The 22,394-nt window shown below is 39.6% G+C and overlaps 1 protein-coding gene and 1 long non-coding RNA gene across 3 annotated transcripts in view; one reads left to right on the top strand and one right to left on the bottom strand.

Annotated features, from left to right (window-relative positions):
- The window catches only part of gli2a (GLI family zinc finger 2a), a 104,087-nt gene extending 82,120 nt beyond the window's left edge, over positions 1-21,967 (bottom strand). The window contains exon 1 of one of the 2 annotated variants that reach the window (XM_015358629.2): positions 21,470-21,967. Coding sequence is in view for 1 of the 2 variants with exons in the window: in XM_015358628.2 (XP_015214114.2) it covers positions 986-1,000 (15 nt within the window). In the remaining variant the exon portion in view is untranslated. Of the gene's footprint in view, positions 1-985; positions 1,124-21,469 lie in introns of those variants that run through there. The other variant, XM_015358628.2, reaches the window with a different exon arrangement.
- LOC107078764 (uncharacterized) lies at positions 1,126-4,253 on the top strand. Its single transcript, XR_001479733.2, has 3 exons — positions 1,126-1,214; positions 2,203-2,283; positions 3,410-4,253. It is a non-coding gene; the product is annotated as an uncharacterized lncRNA (long non-coding RNA).
- Positions 21,968-22,394: the final 427 nt, after the last annotated feature.

Below are 22,394 nucleotides of genomic sequence, written 5' to 3'. Positions count from 1 at the left end.
ATGCTCCCCACTCCTTAGTATTCAAAATTACCCGAGAAACAACATCCTCTGATTCTGCTCAATTTTAATGTGATATATCTGAGAGAACCCAGATCCAACCAGGTATTTAATTAAACAAGAAGGCATGTGCAAAATGCCACAAAGCAATTAACAGAACAAGACCCTGCCTGCCGATCTTCCACTCCGTCTATTAACATGTTTGCATCCTCATCTAAATAGATGCCGACTTGGCAGCAGGTCGGCTGTTTAACTTTGTGGAACCTACAAGATTATCCTTGGTGCAGCGCAAACAAGTGGTGGTTTTTGCCTGAAAGAAAACTCCATTCCAGGGCCTTTTCTGTTACCCCAGCATTGCAGGCTCCGTTTACTTTTCATTTCAAAGGGGGCTTAGTTTTTGTATATAACTTTAAGTGGATTTTCTCAGCTTTGTGTGTTTTCTCCCCCTTTCATTTAGACTGCAGCACGGAGCAAGTCAAACTTATTTTGTTACTTCAGAAGAATCCTCGCTCTCTCTTTGCGTGTTTAAAACAGCTTGTATTTGGATCATAACCTGAAATAAAGCGCAGTAAAAGGAACAGAACTGACAGGTTATTCAGTTTTTCTCGTATTGCTGTCAAAGGGTTGGGATAAACAGAACGTCCTCAAGTATAAACACAGCTACAGGTACAGAGACAGACATGCGGAAGATTGTGGTGTGAAGTTTTAGCTTTGCAATGGAAACCCCGTGGTTTCCAACTGTACAGTATCAGTTATATTTCAGAAGGAAATTAATGAATTAAAAGCTTTATCTACAAGCGTATTCCTTTCCACGAGCGTTTACTCCGTGAATCTGCACCTTGAACCCAGACCTTGTAACGATTAAGTCTTTGAGTACATATGTTCAGAGTCGATATAATTCTGATCATTTTGCTTTTTTTTTAATTAGGAAAAAAAAAAGAAAACACAGACTTTAAAATGCGCGTTATCCGTTCTGTATTCCGCTCACCAACCCGTAGTTCATTCGTGTTTTCCCAATATTTTTTGAACAAAGGCAGCGGACTTGCAGCAGCGGTCAGCGGTGTGTGTTGGACGTTGTGCCTCAGACGCGCCCTGTACCTACGGGAGGGAGCAGCGTGCGAGGTGCGAGGTGCGAGGTGAGGGGATCTCGGCTCAGGACAGCTCTGCACCAACCGTACAGATGAGAGCCGCACTGAACTTTGCTGGTCAACTCAGAGGTAAGTATGTATGTCGTACGTAATAGGGCGTAATACGTGGGAGTCATTTTTTTAAAACGAAGACGTACCCTAATTTACACGGCGGGCCGTTACAGCTGTGAGCATCTTCTCTGTGAACTACTCTTCATGCACAGCTTTTCACTCGCTGGGGAGCTCGCAGTTTTAACAACAACAACCACCTACACTCCCCAAACCATGTTCACGCCTGACAGAAACGCAACGATAAAAGACAAGATCTACAGCGGTGAAAAACTAAAAAGTTTACACCTGACAAAACTGCAGTAGGATTTTATCGTGCTAGGCGAGCGTTTTGAATGAAGTAACGATTCCTAGACATTTCCCTTTTATTTTTTTAAATGACATTTTAGGTGTGTGATGTTTTGCATAAGTAATCCTGGGGACGTAGGGTAATACATTCGCTGCTTCAGACGGCTCGCAGGCGAGTTTGAGGAGCTAATTGACATTACCAGAGAGAAGTCAAGGTTATTTTAAACATAGGCCGGGACTGCTCTGTTTCTGCTGTTGGACACCGGCGTGGGAAACCCATCAGTGTGGAACAAGACTAGGTGTGTTTAATACAGTATGTCATATCAAAAGTTTGCGTTAAGCTTTGCTTTACACTTAAGAACTGAATCCTTAAAATCCTTAAAAGTAAACATTTCACATGCAACAGTCCAGTGTTCATGGTTTTGTTGTTTTTTTTTCTCAAAAACTGAAGTAACTGTGTAACTGGGTCACTTCTAAACATGTCCCTTTCACAAAAAGATACGTTTTCATTATAATGTCTAATACATTATAACTTATAATGTACAATCATTTAACACCCGACAGCCCTAGAGTCGTTTAACTTGTGCCTAAACTTGCTTTTCAATGGTAGCGTGATTTTCCCTCCTGAAGCTTAGCATTCCAAGGTTGCATGGCCACACAAATGAACACACATTTATGCAGAAGCTATCACCATAATACTCCAAATGTGCTGTTCACGCAGTACTGCAGCCTGGCTGAAACGCAGAGGAGGAGCAGTCCTGACACCCTCTCTGTGAAGCCAGTCGCCCGTACTCCTGCCAAGGTAAGCCGATTAGAAGTGGGTAGCTAACAGGGTTAGAAGGCATCTGTTTCACTTTTCCACGGCCAAGACTGAAGTCCTTTCCATTCTGTCACTGGCACGCAATTCGCAATATTTACTTCAAACAAGATGCTAAGAAAAGGGGCTGAAACACCTCGAACTCTTCCCTTATGTTACACAGCACAGTCATACAGCACTTCTTCATTCTGCTGTATACCGCTGCCGGCGATGCTCACACAAAGATGGAACTGGGACAGGGAGAGGGGTGGCCGCACCCTTTCTGTACTTTTTCAAGGACGACCAAGACTGCTTTTCGACAAAACACTTAGTCTCCTTCGGTCACCTCTGAGCATTTCGAAGTCATTATGATTTAGTTAGGCTCCTCCTGAAGCCCCGTTTGTATCAGGTCACAAAACAGGCCCCAGTTTGTGTTGTGTTGTTAATGCTCCAAGTCGCAAGTAGAGGTTAATTCCCTTGCTAGAAAGGAGAAAGAAACAAGAAAATATTGTGATTCTTTCTTTCTACCACTCAGCACGGAATTAACCCCTGCTTGTTCTTTTACAGATTCCAACTCCGACATCTACATCACAGTCTGTTTTAGCAAGGCTGGATCGTTTCCTGTAATTGTTATGAACTTTTTGACAGAATCTGTCACAGTACTGTACATAAAACGTCTTTTATCAAGGAAACGTGGTGTAAACCACAAGCACTGCGACATGTAAAAAGCCAATGCCGCATGGTTTTTACCTTCAAAAGAGCCATCTTGTTGACTTATTGGTTGGAAATCCTATTTGCAATTTAAAAAGCACTTAAAATTACAATATTTAAATTACAGCTTGGCTCACTAACACTAAAATACAGCCTCTTTGCCTTCATTTCATCCAAGCCCCAGGGCTACTGCCTAGAGCACACCACACATTACAGATTGCCTCTGCATTAGTTACATTGGTGATGGAGAGAGGGATGGTGATTTCACCACAGGAGTGGCTCGGACATACAGTAGGTACAGCGTCTCACTAAGCATTTGGTTGAAATAACCTCAGGACTCGTCAGTAAAACCTTCAGGTGTTGCAACAGCTGTATTTGTTTAGGAAGTTCACTGAAACCCCCCCCCCCTCCTCCCCCAAAGGCAGGGGGACATCTTTCACTCTGCAGTCACCTTCGAAGAAAAGCCAGCCGCGCAGGAAAGCTGTGTGTGACAGAACCAGCCCCCCCCCCACGCCTCTCCGAGGGACAGCCACAAATGTGCTCTCAAAGACGCTGGACAGGCTGGCCGGTGACAAGGGAGCCGGGGACTGATGGAACAGTACAGGTGTCAAGGAGCTCACCAAACAGATGGTAGAGAAAGCAAACAAAACAACAAGAGAGGACTTTTGCACTCCATTCGGCGGCGCTGCCAAGCATGGCGCATGAATGGGATCAGTCTCCGGATCACGTGACTCGGAGGAAGAACAAGGCAAATTCTCGGGATAATCCCCACTGCTCCTAGCTCCGGTGTGCTTTCCCTCACCGAGGGGCATAGTCAAGAGTTCACGTGTCCAAAACCAAGATTAAAAAGGCGAAATCGGATGGTGACTTCCAGTAGGTGTCCTTTGCCACTAATTGCTCTTGGAAGCTCTGTCTTCAGCCACGATTTGGTGTTTTTTTTTCAAATGAGAATTTAGTTCCTTTGTTGTTGCACTGAGAATGCAAACACAAATTCGCAAGTTACATTGCATTTACTCCACTCTTGTGCTTATCTGAAGTCCATCCTTAAAAAAAAATGTAATTCTGTGAAAGTGAGAATAAACATGATGCTTATGGACAGACACCCGTTTAAAAGATGCAAAAATGCCTTTAAAGAAACCATCCTGCTTTCATGATGTATCTGTTTTCCTTGTCATGCAGTCTTGCCCATTGTCTGTAAATCTTAAATCAATGGTATGAAAGCAGAAGAGTATATCTGTGCTTCGCTGTTATTTCATCTCTTATGTGCACTGTGAGGCTTTGTGTTTTTTTTCATAGATTATTGCCATGGTAAGTAACTATTCCATTAAAAATAGCTTTTTAAGAGACTCAAATTTCAAAGCTGATTGCCAGGAAATGGACAAGGGAATCAAATTAATGACTCACAAAGCTGCTTTTTTTAAAAAAAACCCAAAAGCTTTCTCCAACAGAAGGGGAAATGAAGTAGAGGGCTATTTTAGTTTTATATGGGATAAAGACCTTAATTTTCAGTTATGGACTTTCTACATGATGCAAGACTACTTAATGTCCCCTATACAGTACATGCTTTTAGGATGCTTCCTAGGAGCTGTTTTATTTTGTAGGGATGTCCAATCAGCCAGTATGGCAGACATGTTTCTCCGCAGAACGGCAGCAGAGCGCAGATAATGGTTGTTTACCAGGAGAGAAATGAAACTACAGACAGGTGCAGATGCTGTAGACTGCCCCTGGAAAGTCTCAGTAAATAAACATGAAGGCTCTACTTAAACAAGGCTTAATCAAAACATTTCTGGCACAGTCGATTTCAAGACGTTTCGTACAGTAAAGTGCTGTAATGTTTGAAGTTAGTGGATGAATAACAATGAAGAAAAAACGGAGGTCTGGCAGCTATTAAAGGAAATTGAGCTCCTGCCCCCGCGCACAGCTCTGTTCCTCCCTCCTCCAGTTACACTTCAGGACTTGAGTCTAATTCTTTTCTTGCAAAAGGTTTTGAAGTCGTAAAATATCCAAGGACAATTTCTGCATCAGATCATCTTGGCAAAACAGTAATTACACCCTGGCTTTGTTCTCAAAAGAAAAGTTTAGTTAAGATGCTGGTTTAGACAAATACCCCCTGCGACCCCCCCTACAGACGCACACACCCCGACCGGCACACAAACTTGACACCCTCTCCGATTCGAAGATGGCAGATGAATGAGCTTTTATACTGCACGCAGAACGCATACCTTCAAATACAAGAAGAGACAGACTTAAAAGACTGAGTACAGACAGCCAAATCTCATTTTCAAGATAAAAATCAGATCCTTGCACAGACATGCATATGAGGTGAAAAATAAGCCTCTCTTTCCAAGCGGTTCCCCTATCCCTGCTTTCTGCACAAAGATAGAGTAATTATACTCTACAAAATTGGAATCAGATGTTTCAACCTTTTTCCGTGCATTAAGGCCATTTATTTTTATAAATATCCTTTCGCCTCTTGTAATGTCTCCCCTTACAACTCTTAACATGCTCTTCTTTGACTAATCAACAAGGCATTTTTGCCTGGTGAAATATGATTACATTTTTCTAGCATTAACTCATAAATGCAGCATGAAATCACCAAGAACGTGAGTTTGTAAAATATTAACTCTGGGTCCTTCCAGTAAACCTGCTCTTCAAGAAAGGTTTGGGATATGAATGCATGACAGCTTTGAGTGTTTTCTTTATTGTAGTAATTACTTTGAAGAGAGTGACACAACAGGTGTGAGAGCAATTATCCACACTTCTTCAAATTTGATAAATGCAGCATGTGACCGTAGTTCAATTCAAGCCCATTTCCCTTCAAGTAAAACCTCTGTCTGACTCTGAAATACGCGTGATCTCTTTTGAGAAAATCAGAATAGCCGATATAGGCAATTTTCAAGTTATTTTTCCAGATTTATTAGAGACAAAATCATTGCAGATCAATCAAACCTATTCCTATCCTCACGGGTGCAGGTGAACAAAGACTTTTGTTTTGCAAAGCTGTTTATTTTGTAGTATCAGTGAGGCCGAGAAACTTTATCTTCTGTGTTCATCTGATACGTTATCTGGAACTCTCACTCTGGTGTTTTTTGTTAAATGTAGGCTCCCAAAGCAAACAGTTCAGCAAATGGGGTGTTTACTCCTCATTTCTTTGACAAGTATGAGTTGGTTAAACACACCTAAGTGGTACAGGCAATTTAATTTAATATTATAGTACCATTTCAGAGGAGAGAAAGAAATGTTACTTAAAGGCTTCAGTCATTTTAACCAGTGAGATTTTCACTCACCCTTTGGTTCCTGTGGATTTTGGTGACCCTTCCTGAAGTGTATGACTTGAGAAATGGATCAAGATGATAAACTAGGCTACAGCATTATTTGGTGAATAATCTGCTCTGCTTTTTTGATGATCTTGTGTAACTGCTGATCAGTGCGGCAAAGGGTCTTTTTAAGGGGAAATATAATTAGAATGGTTTAAAAGTGAAAAACTGCTTTAAGAATAGATGCATGACAAATCTACTACATTTCTTTCAGCCCATCTTTCAAACTGGTTTCAGAAACACATTCTGTGTAGATGACTTTCATGAACGTTGTTTATTTACATCTGGATAACCACTTTTATCAGTTAGCTCTAGTTAATCCTAGGCTTGCATTGGAAGACATTAATAATAAGGTCAATCTAACAAAAACAATAATGTCATTCTCCTGTTCATTTATCAAGAGAATCTGAAATGCAATAATAAGTTGGATATGAATGCATGCTGAAACAATACACCGTTCTGAGCACCTTTAAGTGTGGAAGTGTTAACAGCTCTGCAAAATATGCAGTGTGTTTCAAAGAAGTTACATTTTCTTTCTTTTCTTTTTCAATTTGCTTTTCTTTAAAAAGTTCATTTTCTTTTTTTTCCTTGAGATTTCTAGTACTTTCCAATGTTGATTAACCTTTGCTGAGGGATGACCTTTAATCAGAATAATTTAAAGAAAGCCATCATTATCATTATGAAGATGAATGGTGTTTAAATTGAGCATGCCAGCACCTTGCATTCAGACATCAAAATGCTTCATGAAACAATTTTTGAGGGCATCCCTTCAGACTGCTTCTCTGCTCATCTTCAGATTTGAAAAGAAACGTGTTTGTTTTGCTACTTTGTTTCATTGTAAGGGATCCTCCAATCCTGTTCCTCAGCTTGCCTTTCAGCAGAGCTGAGGAATGCAAACAGATATCAAAGGGTCTTCTTGTTTGAAGATGTTCAGCCTCCCTGTGTCTATTCTTTCTTAGCCCCTGTAGTTTCCTAAAGGTAAAGTTTCAAATCCCCCTGTGTCCCTTAAACACAAAGCTAACAATCAAGATACTTACACTCGATGGCAACCTTGTTGTAGCCACTAGATCAGCTTCACAAGACATTTCGTCCTTTGTTGTAATAGATCACATATCAAACATTTTGATTGTGCAGTTATGATATCCTGTTTGCATTTCAGAAATGAAAAAGCAACTTAGTAAATTTGATTGAGATGGAGCACTTTTTAGGTCATGAAATCCGGAGAGAACCTCATCATCTCTAGTGGAGATCTAACAGGAATTAAAGATTGCACAAGCATTAGTGGACCCTCGCTACATTAAAGAATTCTGTAAGGAACAATCTGATGTTTTTGCTTATCGTACACCACATACATTCACTTTTTTCAGGATCCATCTCTTTGAAAAAGCAAGAATTCACAGGAAACACTTGCCTGGAAGTTTCCACGTGCTTCATTATTGACGGGGGTATAGTGCAAATATTCACACTGATCGATGTATGACTAATCCCCTTTTCATGACCAGCAGCATATGCTGTGCAGTTCTCCGACATGTCAATGTCCCGCTGTGTCATGCCTTTTCAAAATTGTTAGGGGAAAAATCATTCTTAGGGATTTATCCATGACGAAAGTTGACCTGGTTGTGCGTTCTCTGTAACTTAGAGTTCCATCAAACATTGCAGCATACTGACAGTGTTAGCCCACTACAAGCTGAAACAGCAGCAGTTGGAGCAGCTAGTGTCTGCTAGACAGGGTGAAAGGAAAAGGGTATTGCAAGGAATGCCACATTCTTTGAGAAGTGGTTGGAAACTGCAACAATTACCAAACGAGCCCTAAACGCATGACTGGACCACAATGATGATCCTATACAGTCCAGGAAGCTGTTCAATAGGCTTGATTTAGTTGGGCAATGTACTGGAGATAAAGCTCTGGGGAGCATTCCCAAGCAACCATGCTCTCTTTGTGTGACTCTTAAATGTCTTCAACCAGCCCTACTGGTGCAGCAGTGTCTTTGGTGCTTAAAAAATAGAGAACGCACATTGCGTTGGGTTTCATGTGTTTGATGCAAATAAACAGCAGGGGAGCCAGAAATTACCAGTCCTTTTTATTTTCAGTTTGTTTTCTTCCTCTCTGGAAGCTGTGCAATGTTGGGCAAACCAAAACAGCAGCAAGAGAACAAAATGAAAATTACATTTAGAAAAAAAGAGCAGGCAACAAAATAGAAAGTGTTCCTGTTGTTGGCATATTTTGCTTCAAATATTTAAAAAAAGCAGTTCATACAAACTGTGCTGTACATTTCTTGAATTTTTCAGTTGCATGTACAACTGAGGTGAAAAATTAGCCATCACAGCAAAGATTTACAATCTGGATTACAAATCATTCACATACAGCCCTGAAAAACTGTGTCTTAACTTTGAAGTATATATGGTGAAAAATGCTTCGCTGGGCAAAAACAAAAATGTTTTTAAAGGCTATTAGTCACTCCCCACATAGAAAATTATAAGGTCACTGCTGTTTAATTTGCAGGTGGACATCTGCTGGACTGTGATATTCCCCATCACATACCCCTAAAGACAGTGCTGTGTGAGTAAGTGGAACTATTCAACTAGCCACAGTCCAACCCATTTCCTGTATAAAAAGCAACAAGTCCATTCAGACAAAACGCAGCTGGTTTCAAAAAGCCAGGTTTACCACTGTGGCTTTACCAATGTAGACTTCCTCTGCAGATTTTAAGAGTACCATGCAAACCTTTAATTTTACTTACAAGATTTTATTTTTGCTTCACTTTTTTTCAACTAACGAAACCGCTTAAGAATTTATTAATGACATTTGTCCCTAGGAAATGTTGTGTCACAATAATGGGCAAGTTATCATTTTGCAAAAAATGATCCAGAATGACAGTGTAATTCTGTATAAATTAATACCTACTCTTTAAGTAAAATTAGAGAAATATGTTAACCTGTCCATTTTCTTAAGTAAAAATAAACACATCACAGAAGATTGTTTTTTCCAGCTCTAATGTTATGTCCTTTACTTGATGAGGCATTTTCACTTTCCAAGTTACTTTGGAAGACAAGGATGCAGCCAATCAAAAAAAGATGAATGAGTAAATCCTACAGCATATCAAACAGTAGCACAATCTATCAGATACCTGGATCACTTTGACACGCTATGATATGTCTGGCTAAGAGACAACAGCGCTAACATCTTTTCAGGCATAGGAGTATTCATTTCACATAAATGTATATTCATAAGTCATAAGAAAAAAAGTTTTTGGCTTGTTGACCATTTTATGTTTACTTTGCTAATAAATAATCATTACATGGGCTTGGCCTGTCACTGTATTAGACTGCAATAAGACTGAACATTCTCAGAACTGGTATTCAATGTGAACATCTTCTTTCAATTTACACTGAGGTTCAGCTCCTCGTGCCAAAGAATATATCACACTGCTGAGTATTTTTAAGATCTTCTTAAATTAAATCAATAAAACAAACCATTTTTTTTTAACTTAGCAGTATTCCAGATACATCTAGCTGATGCCTCCAATGTTAAACTAAACTTGTATAAGTGTGTAACTCTTACACGTACAGTACCTCTCCCGGCAGAGAAAGACAATATGAGCCGCATGTTGTTGAACAGTGCAACCTCTGCCTTTTGTCGACAGGAGTATTTTGAATGGATTGCAGTGCTTTACATAGTTAAAACCACAGTTAAGTTTCAGGCACTTATTCATCGTGTTTCCCTTCAATTTTGGCCTAACTAAATACGACATGCACCCTTTCCTTCAAGTGGTTTAACAAGAACAACAAGGTCGTATATAATTTGTTTCGAAGTACAAAAACCGGCAAAATTTCCTGAGAACCGGCCATCCTCCTCTGAATATAGAATACTCTGGTTACAGGCCTTGCCAACACGCAGGCCCTCCACTTAACATCAGGCAGATTCTCAGAGCATGCTAGCTGCAGCCTGAGTGACACTGTGTGGCCAGCAGTGATTAGTTTTATGAAACGTTAGTCTTGTCATGCTACATTACTGAATTTCTGTGTTTGCAGGGAATTACGTTTCTGGAAGCAAAACTAAGGCCTGATTAGTCAGTGGTTTGGCATCAGCAAAGAAACATCCAAAGCTCAACTTGTTGGCGATAAAGCTCCTGATATTCAACCAAATGAACACACTAATACTTAAATGGTGCATTCATAAAGAAACCATAGTATTCTATATCCAGGCTTTGAAAAGAATGCACTGGAGTTTAAATGAAAGTGAGAGGCCACAGGACAAGAGACGCTAGGGTTTTCTTTCCAGATGAGCAGGCCAGAGAGGCCTGAAGGCCGAGCTTTACAGGCTTCTATGAGAAAGGAGGGGAGTTTGTAAAGGGCAGGCGGAGCCCGATGGATATGAGCTCACCCCCTGCAAGTAATATCCTGTGGGTGATCTCCTCAGGCCCTGCGAATGTCAAACAGATGTTAAGTTCACAGTTTTCACCATAGTGGTGGAATGAAATCCCTTGCAGTTGGATTTACTCCGTCTCCCTGAATAAACCAGCACAATAACTACTTTAAATATGGGCCAACTGGCTTGTCAGACCAAACTAAACTGAAATGCACTGTTAAAAATAAAGGACATAACCCTACCCCAAAATTATATCGTTACAAAATATTGGGGAGCTGCTGGATACTGACTCTCCAGTGGTGCTTATTTCAAAGGCAAACTCCAAGGTGCACAGACTAGTTTTCTGGGTGGCTAATGATACCATTTGGCTGGAACAAGTAGCCAAACAGTCTTGTAAGAAAACCTGGCTTCATTATATACAAAATGTGTGGGCATGGAAGAAGAATCACTTCTCCGGACTCGCCTCCTGCCGTGCGGAGGTTTTTAAAAATACCTTTGTCCAAACACGGAAGACTACAAGGGGTCCCGGAACCAGTGTTCTAAATCCTCAAAGGCACCGACAGATTCAACCCGGTGGAGTACTCGAGAAAGAATAAGTGAAAGACAAATAGGAGGACGGAATCACAAACTACAGGGAAGAGTATTTAAAACGGAGAGCAAGAAGCACTTCTTTACCCAAAAGGGCAGTGGGAGGCTGGAACAAATTACCCAGCCATGTTGTTAAAGCCGACACCTTGGCTTCTTTCAGGAAACAGCTAGACCCGATCCTCTGATCGATAAGCTAACTACCAAATCCATACTAACTACCAAAATGGGCTCCTCTTGTTTGCAGCCTTTCTTGCGCCCTGCCCAGCGTGAGAGATCTATTCTATTTCAGTTTCAGGTTAAAGAAAACCTGAAAAAAGTTTCTGCAAGCAGGGTGACAAGGTTCTTAAAAACAAAGCTGTATGATGGTGCCTAGAACACAGCTCCTTCTTATGATCATTGGCTCTTAGGAGTGGAATGATGCTTTAGTCCCACAGAAAGGATAGGTGTCACTAAACCCTTTCAGAGACTGAAAACTGATATCTGTACCACCAGCTCCAAAAGCCAACTGCAACAAAAATAACTAATTACTTTGCTGGAAGTTTACAATTGCAATATTTTCAAAGCTGTTTTATTTCTAATTACTGACTTTTAAATTTGTGTTTTACACTAAAATGTCCTTAAAAGACTATTTTTTTTCTAGTACTGTAGTTCTGTCAGTTTAAGACTAGTTTACAATGGTAATCAAAATAAGCTTACACATTTCATATACAAAAGATGTGGATCTTTTATTCATTTTACCACTGAATCAGCCATTCCCACAACATTTCAGTTACACCATTCCCTGCCTGTAAACTTTGTGTTTGATTTATTCTACTTTCATCTGTGACTTTCATGGAGTTTGATTAAATTCCTATTGAAATTAATGAGTTGCTTACTATCAAGCTATTTTACAGAATTCTTACATGTAATCATACTAGAAGTCATCCTCCCACAGTAAAGTCCAGAAGGTAGGTAGGTGAATGAGTTATCTTGTATATTAAGCAAAACCATACTTTCTGAATTCATTCAATACTGTACTATCCCAGAGAGTGAAAATGGAGTTTGGATGCCTTTCCTGTTACCCCTGGTCTCAACAAGAGCTTACTTGCTGCATGTCCTTTGCACTCAACACCATTTGCCAGCTTTTTTATTAACCTGAGCTAAGCTTCCAAGTAGCATTTGACTAGCAGTAAGCGGTCAATTACATTAGTCAGGTCTGTGTCAGTTGCTTCCTGCACCAGATCAGCAGCCATAGTGGTGACAATGGAGTAAGGCCCGAATCCCAGGCCTCTGTGAAGTGTGCTTTAGCGAGGGAAATGGAATAATTTAGGATGTTCTAAATAACACCTCTTTACGCGTGAAGCACTTGACAGCCAGAGGCTACAATACATGTAGAAAAGGTGTTTAGCTGTTCATCGGGAAATTATAATTAGTCTTCCAACTTGATGACAAAAGCATCCTGATCTTTCCATTTTATGCTAAACCTAACCTATCAATTAATCTCCTTTTGTCATCACTATTAAGGGAAGGTACTCTGAAATGTACTTCCAAAAGGATTGCGTTTTAAAAGCCTTTCTGCCCCTGTCATTACCACTTCTCAAGTTTACCAAACTGAACTGTCAAACAGCAGCTGACTTTAATTTTCCTTAAAGGAAGTACTAATGGGAGCAGACATTGTAGAAAACCTTCTGGGGTTATGAGCTTGAGTTATAAGGTACCAGAAAACTCTGATGGACTAGAAAATGAAGACTGCAATCACAGCTAATAATCCCCCTACTTTGCACTGAGTGAAGAGTGCAGAACTGGCTTCGTCAGTGCTCTGACCTGTAGTGTGTTCTGTGTAGGCTGTTCTGTTGATGGGGTGTGTGGGGGGGTTGATTGCTAAAGACTAACACATGGTGCTGGAGTACCACATGTTAGGCTCGTCTTCTAGTCTGTCAGTAAGGAGTCTGTGGTCTGGCAGCATTTCACTGCTTTTCAATTTCATCATAACGTATGGACATAATGAAGAACATATCTCTCAGAACAAGCACAATGCAACAGGACCATATGATTCTTCTCCGAGTACGCGAGGCCTGTTACAGCTCAGAAAGTACCGTTTCATTGCTGAGGTTTCCCTACCAATAGTTAGGTCTTAAACATGTAAATATTTCATTACTGTGATTGGTTATTTATCTATTTATTGCATTCTCAGCAATTGCATTTCTGCCCATCAAAGGGTGTCAGTAATAAACAATTGTTAAACTAGGAAGAATGGAACAAACACTGGAATTAAAAAAAAACTGTCTATAATTCATTACTGATGAAAATAAGGCTGTGATTACTTTTAGAGTTAAAAGTCACAATAAGGGAAATAATTTTTACCCTCACATTACTCTTGAGATGCGATTGTGGATCACTGAATTAAAGTGTGAGGAAGGCCTTCAGGAGATGAATTCAATATCAAGTCTCAGACTGCTGAAAGTGACCATAAACCATTCGGCAGGGCAGATTTCACGTCAACTCAGGTCTCACTGTTCACTGCCCCAGTTCAGCACGTCTCTCCTCTCCAGGTGCTCGTGCTCTAAAGAGGCCCACTGTAGAAAACCTGCAGGCACACAGGCCCTCTGAGGCCAAAACTGAGGACCCTTGACTGACAGTTTGCTGCAGTAGAGCAAAACGGAACAGACCTTTGAGCCTCTGAAGGGCACATCTAACAGACTCCAAGTAGTGTACCTATAAGCCAAGTCTAGGTTCCTTTCTACTTTATGATGCTACAGTAGATAGGTCTCTCACTCTTTCCCTGTCTTTTCCTATCAGCTGAAAGCAATTTTGCAGACACCTAATCTTGGATTCTCTAAGTGTCTGATTTTCTAACTCTGAGGTCTTGATCGTATTTACTTACTCGGCGCTATATAAAGTATAATGTGAGGCAAGAGCAGAGACTAGCTCCATAATTCATGCTTTATTTATTGATCTGGATTGGGAGCCTAACTTGACTGTACTTTAACGTAGACTGTACGACAGCAGAGCCTGATGTCTGCTGTAGAGATGCAGAAACGTGGCCGAGGACACAGCCTTGTGGTTTCACAGTCACCACTAAGGCATTTAGGTTTAGTCCACTGAGCGGACATCTGCAACTCCTCTTCTGTAGTGGGGGAGAAAAACGCGCTGGAATGCTAGCCATTGTTTATTTTAGATTAGCGAATGAAATAAACCCAAGTCTACGCTCAATGAACTGTTCTTATAACCCCATGACCTTATAAATCACTGTTAAAGACAAGTATTGTGGAACTCTGACACCAGTGTATTGGATTGTGGCTAAATTCACCAATTAAACCTACTATACACTGTGTGAACTCTGTACAAGATTACATCCATTTAATTTTAATTTTCTTTTCCCGGGAGGATGGGTAAGATCTAGAGCAGGTATTTCTGCTTCCCAGCCAGACGCTTCAGGTTTTTTTGTTCTAGGTTTATCTGAATCTAACCATTTCTGTGCCAAAGATATTAGATGTTCGATGTTAGATTTTCACATCTCAAATTCTTCCTCTTCAGTCTCTTTCCCTTATTTTACTATCCAGGACCAATAGCAACTAAGCTGTTATTTCCATTAATGCATGAAATATTCAGCAACAGTTATGAGGAACTGGAAAACATGATTTTATGAGAAGGCATTTGGAAATGTATTTCTAATTTTTGCAGGAGGCCAGAAATACAGTGTGTTAGTAATCTATACAATGTGATTATTTTCTTAATGCATCACAAGACTGCCAATTATGCAATATAAATCACCTAAATATAATATAAATCACATTAATAGTTATTTGCATGAGAGATCATAAGAAAATTAACTCAGTATCCCTGTAAAAGAAAACTTTTGTTATCAAAGAGAATGGCTTTACATTCTCTTTACAAAATCTTTACAAAATGTACAGTACTTAGATTTTGTAGAACAGTACACTCCTGCTGAATGCATGCAATCCATAAAAAGCAGATACTGTAGGTGTGCTTTGTTCACAGAATGTATCAGCTTGTACTGTACATGTGTCTTACTGTTTGAGCATATTTAATTTTTTTCTTAGATGGAAGTTGCATATTATATTAAATATTACTATATTTAAATATTATATTAAATATTACTATATTTAATATAAATCCACTTTGTGCCTTTGTGACCTCACCATACAAACTTTACCAGATTACAATAGCCTCTCCACAGGCATTCACTGTCCACAGTCTACAGTTTCCTTGACTAACACACTGTTTGTCCCATCATCAGAAAATTGCATCATTAGGAAAATACTATAGTTACAATCACAAACAGAATTACTTTTTTCTAAGTGTTTCAAAAGACATTTGCCTAAGCCAGAAGCATCCCTTAACCCTGTCAATAACAACTCTTTATAATCCTTTATAAAATCAAAAGTTAAAAAATGAGTTTTCTCAATAGCTGGAATGAAAAAGGACCATTCATTTTTATTTTACTTCCAACCTAAGCTGCAGTGTTTCAGACTTAGCTAAAAATGTTTCACTACAGTTTACATGAATTTGAAAAATTGAGGGACTAACACAGTGAGTCCTGAGCCTTGGCCAAATTTTTGGCATCAGCCAAACACAAAGTGAATGTAGGTTGACAAGAAACACCCTGATCATCTTTTTCCCCGCCATCTGCTTTTCTCCACACTGTAGAGATATGGCTCTCGATTCTAATCTGTCCATGAATCACATGGCCCTTGCCTTGCCTACAGTTCTTGAGATTAACATAAATAATTGCACTTCCTTCACAAACACAAGCATCTGCATACCGCTGCCCTATATCTGAGAATGAAACCTGAGATTTGGTTCAGGTGCTGCTTCTGTTCACCATCATGTTTCTAGTCATTAAAAAGATTCCTATTTTGGCAGGACACTGATCAGAATGAAAGAAAACACTCCCATGTATAGCAATTGTCTTGGAAGGAATGAACTTCTAAAATTGAGGATAAAATTCTGACAGAGGGCAGTTTAACAGGAGGCAAAGAATACTGAAATGGAAATGCCTTTTCCCCATTAAGTGATTTTAATGTTGTTGTTGTTTTTTCTATGATCAACTGCTGCCCCTATAAAGAGAAGCTATGAAAATCTTTCGATTTTAATTCAAGTTACAAGTCAAAAGATGTTGTTCTAGATTTGGAGTACCTTCACGTGCCTGAAGAGAGTTATGTCTGTTACAATTAGTGCATACTAGTTTGGATTCAAAAGAAAGACTTTATAGAGTAGATTCAGTTTTAATTGTTCTCTGTGGGGCCTGTCGCCTCTAACCCTTTCTTTAACCTAAATCTGTAAACCTGCTACTGCATTTCATGGTGATTGAATCCAAACAGACAAATCAATTTTAAAATGTAAATGTGGAAGCTATTTTAAAAAGAAGAATTAGCTTTAAAAAAGCCAGCTCTAAAATAATTTATCTTTACCTAAATAAAAAGTCCCAAAACTTGGTTTTATTTTATTGACAGAATGTTAGAAACATGCCTGTTATCTTATCAGACCATTATTGGGCTTCCTACTGTGAATTACTGATACATAACTTATTAGCTGCTGTTAACACCTCAAGGTACCTAAGGCCAACCAAACAATTGAGTTAGAAGATGTAACAAACGTTTTTGTTCCACATTTTTTCAAACTTCGCAATTTAATGTTACATCTGTAACAAAAATCTGCACTACAGAATTATAATATTATGATATAAAAGATCTTTGAACTATAATGTTTGGTTTGAAAATGGAGCTGTTTATACTTGAGTTGTGATGGTCAGCTTGTAATTGTACATCACTGTCAGCACATGTTCTTAGAAAGTGCAGCTGTGCACAACGTCTTAAGAAAATATTCTCAGCGTGGAGTCAGTCAGTGGTGGGATTTGGGAAGTTATCAGAAAACAAAAATATTAGTGCTCTGAAGGATACCCAAGTAAGTAAAGATCTTTTTGCTTCATGAGCAGACTACGGTGTACTTTTTAATTCTGAAGGAAATATTCATCTTGAATGAGATTAACAATAACATTTTCTCCTTGAAGGAAAAACAAACTGTAACGCAACTCCTCTTGAGAAGCTGATTGGCAGATTTTTTTCTTAATCGCATTGTTTTTTTAGTGAGCTTGGGCTCGTGAGGGCTCTAAGGACTAATGAGATCAGAAGTCAAGTCTATAATCACTCTTGCGATACGGGTGTATTTTTTTAAATTTCTTTTTAATTTAATATTCATCTCTGTTTACCTCAATAAAATTCACATTGTCTTGGTTTGCAGAGGCATTAATATTACCCCTATGACACAACTTCCTTTCCAAAAACTACATCCAGTCTATAATAAGATAAAAATGAGATTGTTTTTTTTTTCTTCTGTCCAAAAGCTTTTCTGAACCAAATGTGAAGTGCTTCTGATTAACCTCAAAGGCTGCAGTGAGAATGAAAAGGATAGCCGGAGTATGCAGCACTAGATGGGAAACGCAGGAATCGTTTCTAGTCACAGAGGAGACGCGTCTCAAACAGCAACCTTTGAAACTGCAGAAGAGCACAGCCACTGCCACTGCTGGGTTTTACTCAAGTTGAGCACGCTGCTAGAACACCCCAAGACAAGCCTGAACATCGCTGCCTTTCACAATCCCTAATAGCCATTAAATTTCAATCAATTCAACCTAACACAAGTGTACTTCAGTCGCTCTTACAGTTCTTCATGGACAGAGACACAAAGGTCCCGTCTGACATATTGCATTGTTTGCCACACAAAGAGCCACTGCAGATGAGCCCTATGAAGAGGTTACTGTGCACTTCAGGAATGATGCTCTTTTCCCTCTACAGTATCAGTCCTCCTGCGTCCTCTACAGTACATACAGAATCGAGTTGCTGCGGGGCTCTTGTTTCAAGAAGCTTTTTATTACGGGTGTGTTGTCTTCAGTGTTCGTTAAGGCTCAGGAATGAGATGAATGGGACACGGGAGTGGGATCATTTTCTTCTCTATTTTTTTTTTTGTCTGTGGATCTGGGACTCTTTTGATTTGAAGAAGAGGTTCCTCTCATTAAACGTGAAATTAATGCTGAATGGGGCATTGTTTTATAGAGGCCGTAAAGCTGGGCTTCAAAGCCGAACTTGCGCCAGAGAAGGGATGGAGGGGAAAGGGGGATTGCTCAGAAGTTCTGCATGCAACCTTCAGAACACCAAGTGTCTCTCATTCTGATGCAGTAAATAATAAATGAGGTCCTGGAGAGAATGTGGTCAATTTTAGGATGGCACTGCAGCATCGTAATTTAAAGCAGCTTTCAGGTGGCAACAGTTAGACAGACTGCTATTATCTAGAGAAATATGTTACCCCAGTTAAGGGTGTTTCTTTTACAGAAGTCTCTCCAAACAGTTAAATCAAGAGAAAGTATAACATTAAGTTACCTAATTATATGGTTTTTCAAATCAGTGCAAAACAGAGGAACAGTATTAATACTGTCATCCAAATCTCGAGCACGGTTCCAATCTAATAAGTGATGAGTGTGTTAAATTTTGTGATTTGATTTATGATTTCTGATATTCCTCAGAAATTAAAAAATACAGCTAATTGGGGCAGTAAACAAAAAAGCTATGCACATAAATATAGCAAATACATTCTTGTTTTGCAATATGTGTCATAATATATCTAGCCTTCTTAATATTTCAATACTGACATACTGTATACTGGCATTTATACTGTTCCAGTTGTAGGAAACAATGAGAGTTTATACTATAGACAAATTGCTATGCACGTAAAAGCTTTGGGGCATTTCTTTCAGATTAATCATGTATCAGCTGCTATTTTGGAAAATTCTTAAGTGCAACTCTAGTCATCAGCCTGCACTTTTAATAAACTCAGTGTCGGCTAGTCTGGCCAGCTCAGGTCTGGCCAGCAAGGAATTTCATTTTGGGAGGATGCCAAAAATGACATCTAATGTTAAATAGCTTAATTGGTACTGTGTTCATGTCTGTCTGGTAAAATAGTCCGGTTCTTGTCTTAACTTTTGAATTGACCCAGTGGGGAGTTCTACTCAGTTTTCATTCAAACCTCCCGGAGGCTCCTTATGCATGCCAGATTTCATCGGTATTACACGGTTTTTCTGACACGTTTTAAAAAGTCTCTTTTACAGCATTTGGTTCATTAAATTTTCCACAGATTTCCACAGAAGAAAACCCAATCAATACACCCCCGAGTAAAAAGGAACGTGTGAAAAACGCAGCAGAATGGTGGTTGGGGAGATGAAAGCAACATCCTAATCACAGATCCGGGAGTCTGATGACCAGATCTGGCCTGCTGAATAATCTGAATAGCCCATCATTTCTTTGCGTCTTTTCAGTCTCTTCTGCCTGACTGCTGGAACTCTTCATAGAGCACAATAGTAAATGCACTAAAACTTTTTTTTCTTATGCTAATCACTGCAATCAGGCCCTGACATAAAAAAACACACTTCCCACCAGCTAGCTTTCTTGAGGACTTAAATTGGCCATTTAGAACTTTTCTCCGCATTTTTTTATCTTTGAAACCTCTGTTTATGCTCAAGAGATGTCCCCTTTTTTTCTGAAGAAATCTTAACGAAATAGGTTTTATTCCTAACATTTGCAGTAACAAGCTTGTGGCTACTTGCAATTCTTTAATAATTCATACGTACACTAGTTTTAATGACCCAGAGCTCTTGTAACTTGGTTTACAAAATTGGCACATGAAAGCAGGATGTTGGAAATTTCAGCATTAGTGCCCTGAAGTGCTTCATTAGCCAGTCCCATTCAGTCACCCCTCCCACAAATAAAAGTTAAATGAAAATAAACTGAGCGTCTCCACATTCAAATGATACCTCTCCGGCTGTCTTCTGGAGGTCTGTACCGGGCTAAAGGGTGGCTAAACTTCGTTACTCTTCTCAAGGGTATAATCATTACAATTCATTACTCTGTTTTGAAAAAAATAAACCTTCAGTAAACAGGGCAGTGCTTGAACGACACAAAACGCACGAGTGTTTGTTGGTTTTACGGTCTGGAATGCAAACAGCAAACCAGCAGCAAGCTCAACAACTTTCAACAATCAGCCTGCTATCTTCCTGACCTGAGAGATTTAGCGGACGGCTTTTATTGGCCTTAACTGCAGTACTTCAGGCGTAATTGTGTCAGTCTTTATTCCGCAAGTGGTCAAACACTATCCTGGTCTCCCCTATCATATTCAGCAAGTACACGGCTCCCTCCACATGCCCTGTAGAAGGCATAAACATGTCTTGTTAAATAATGCTTAAATTGCGATGTGGTGGTTACGGGACGTTTATCTGGTATTTAAAGTGTAAGAAACTGCAACAGGAGACCAGTACATTAATCCAAAGAAAGTCTTTAACGAAATCAGAAATGCAAAACGTTTTCTGCAACGATTAATGTGAAATGCCAAATGTGTTGTTGTTGTTGTTGTTGTTGTTTTTTTCAAGCCTGTCGATGCAAAAACGGCTAATTTCAGTTAATTACGATGCACTTTAAGGCTGTTTGAAAGTTGCGCTTCAACATCTTCTTAAGAGCTAACCGGGCAGGTCCTCTGTGTTGGATTTGAAACTGGTGTGCGCGGGCAAGCGGGCTTGATTCCGAACAGGTAGGACAAACATGCAAACGCGCTGCACACTGAAGCACCATGTGATCTCTATCAGAGCAGCCGGAGTTACCGATACTTTATCTCTACACGCTGTGTGCACCGGATATATGGGAAATTAAAAGGAAATCGAGGAAAGATTTCTAAGAGGAGCGTTTGTTTTAGTTTCGCGATTACTTACGAGAAGGTCTGAATCCATCTGATCGCTCTGAAAACTTCTGTAGTACGAACCGCTAATGAGATTGGCGCCCAAGACGTTTTTGATCAAATCACTTCACATATGGGTTGCATTGCTAGAGCGCATTTTTGAGATTCCAGTGCCAAATAAGTGGACAGTGCAAATAAGATTTGAAAAGTAACGTCGGTGCCATCTCGCCTTTCGTGTTTTGTTGATGCATTTTTGTTGAATACAAACAACAGTAACTGTAGAACTGCAGAAAATGTGGATACAATTGCTGAAAGGACAACACGAGACACCTCGCATACACTTAGACAAGCACACCCTTTACATTACTTTTGATTACATTTAACTTTTAAAAATATACCACATGAAAACAAGTTTAGACTAGTTGGTAATTTTTAAATGTTAAACTATTAACGTTAGTAAAACCAAGAGGAAATCGTTACATTTACCTACCTCAAGGATGGTGTGTAATGTCGGTGGTGATTTGACCCCGGTGTCGCAGAATTAAGTTTGTCCAATTAAATCTTCAGTCTAAATGCGATCGAGTAGTTACTTTTACGGGATACTTTGTAGGTCAGAAAGTAACAAGATGCAAGTCCCGTTTAAGGTGCTGAGAAAATCCATCTACCTCATATCAGAACATAGGGGGACTCGGGATAAGGTGAAAGAAAGATTGGAGAAAGTTCAGTGTAACTTTGCTTCTCAGGATTATTCATAAAGTTAAGGGAGAAGAGTACTGCTGTTACATTCCACAGTCCATCATCTCGACTCGGCAAAGTTTTCTAATCCTTTTCTTTAAAAACAAGGCTTCGCGTTGTATGTTTTACAGGCTATAAAATATGGAGCAATCTGTATCGGAGACGACTTCTGTCTGTCGCTTGTTCTCACACGAGTTCCACTACAGAAATCCCCAGCCCGATCTGTTTTCAGTCTGACCCCCTCTCTCCCTCTCTCTATCTCACTCCTCTCTACTTCCCTGGTGAGTTCCACCATTTGCTACACCAGATGGGATGGGCTTGCTGAATCATGCAGTGAAGTTAGAGGAAAGTTTTTATTGTTCTTATTTTTCCACACACAAAAAAAGAAAAGCAAACGGGAACGCGATGCCCCCGTCCTGAAGGGTGGCTCGTCTTCAAAAAAACAACAGAGCTATTTCAAGCATGTTTAATGGTGAAGCAACTCCGTTTTCCGTCACGTTTAGTGAAATTTAGAACCGATACCCTGAAAAAAAAAAACGACTGTGTAGCTACAGTATACATGCTACAATAATGCAATTTATAGCACAACTATTTCCGGATTCCACATTGCAACAAGATTGCATTGATAATTTTAACCTTCTGTTCATTGTCAAGCCAAATTTTCAAATACACAAATGCCT

This window comes from Lepisosteus oculatus, chromosome 12 (assembly GCF_040954835.1).
Source record: "Lepisosteus oculatus isolate fLepOcu1 chromosome 12, fLepOcu1.hap2, whole genome shotgun sequence".
NCBI classification, from domain to species: Eukaryota; Metazoa; Chordata; class Actinopteri; order Semionotiformes; family Lepisosteidae; genus Lepisosteus; species Lepisosteus oculatus.
Note: the sequence above shows the minus strand (reverse complement) of the source record. Positions and strands in the feature narration are given on the sequence as shown.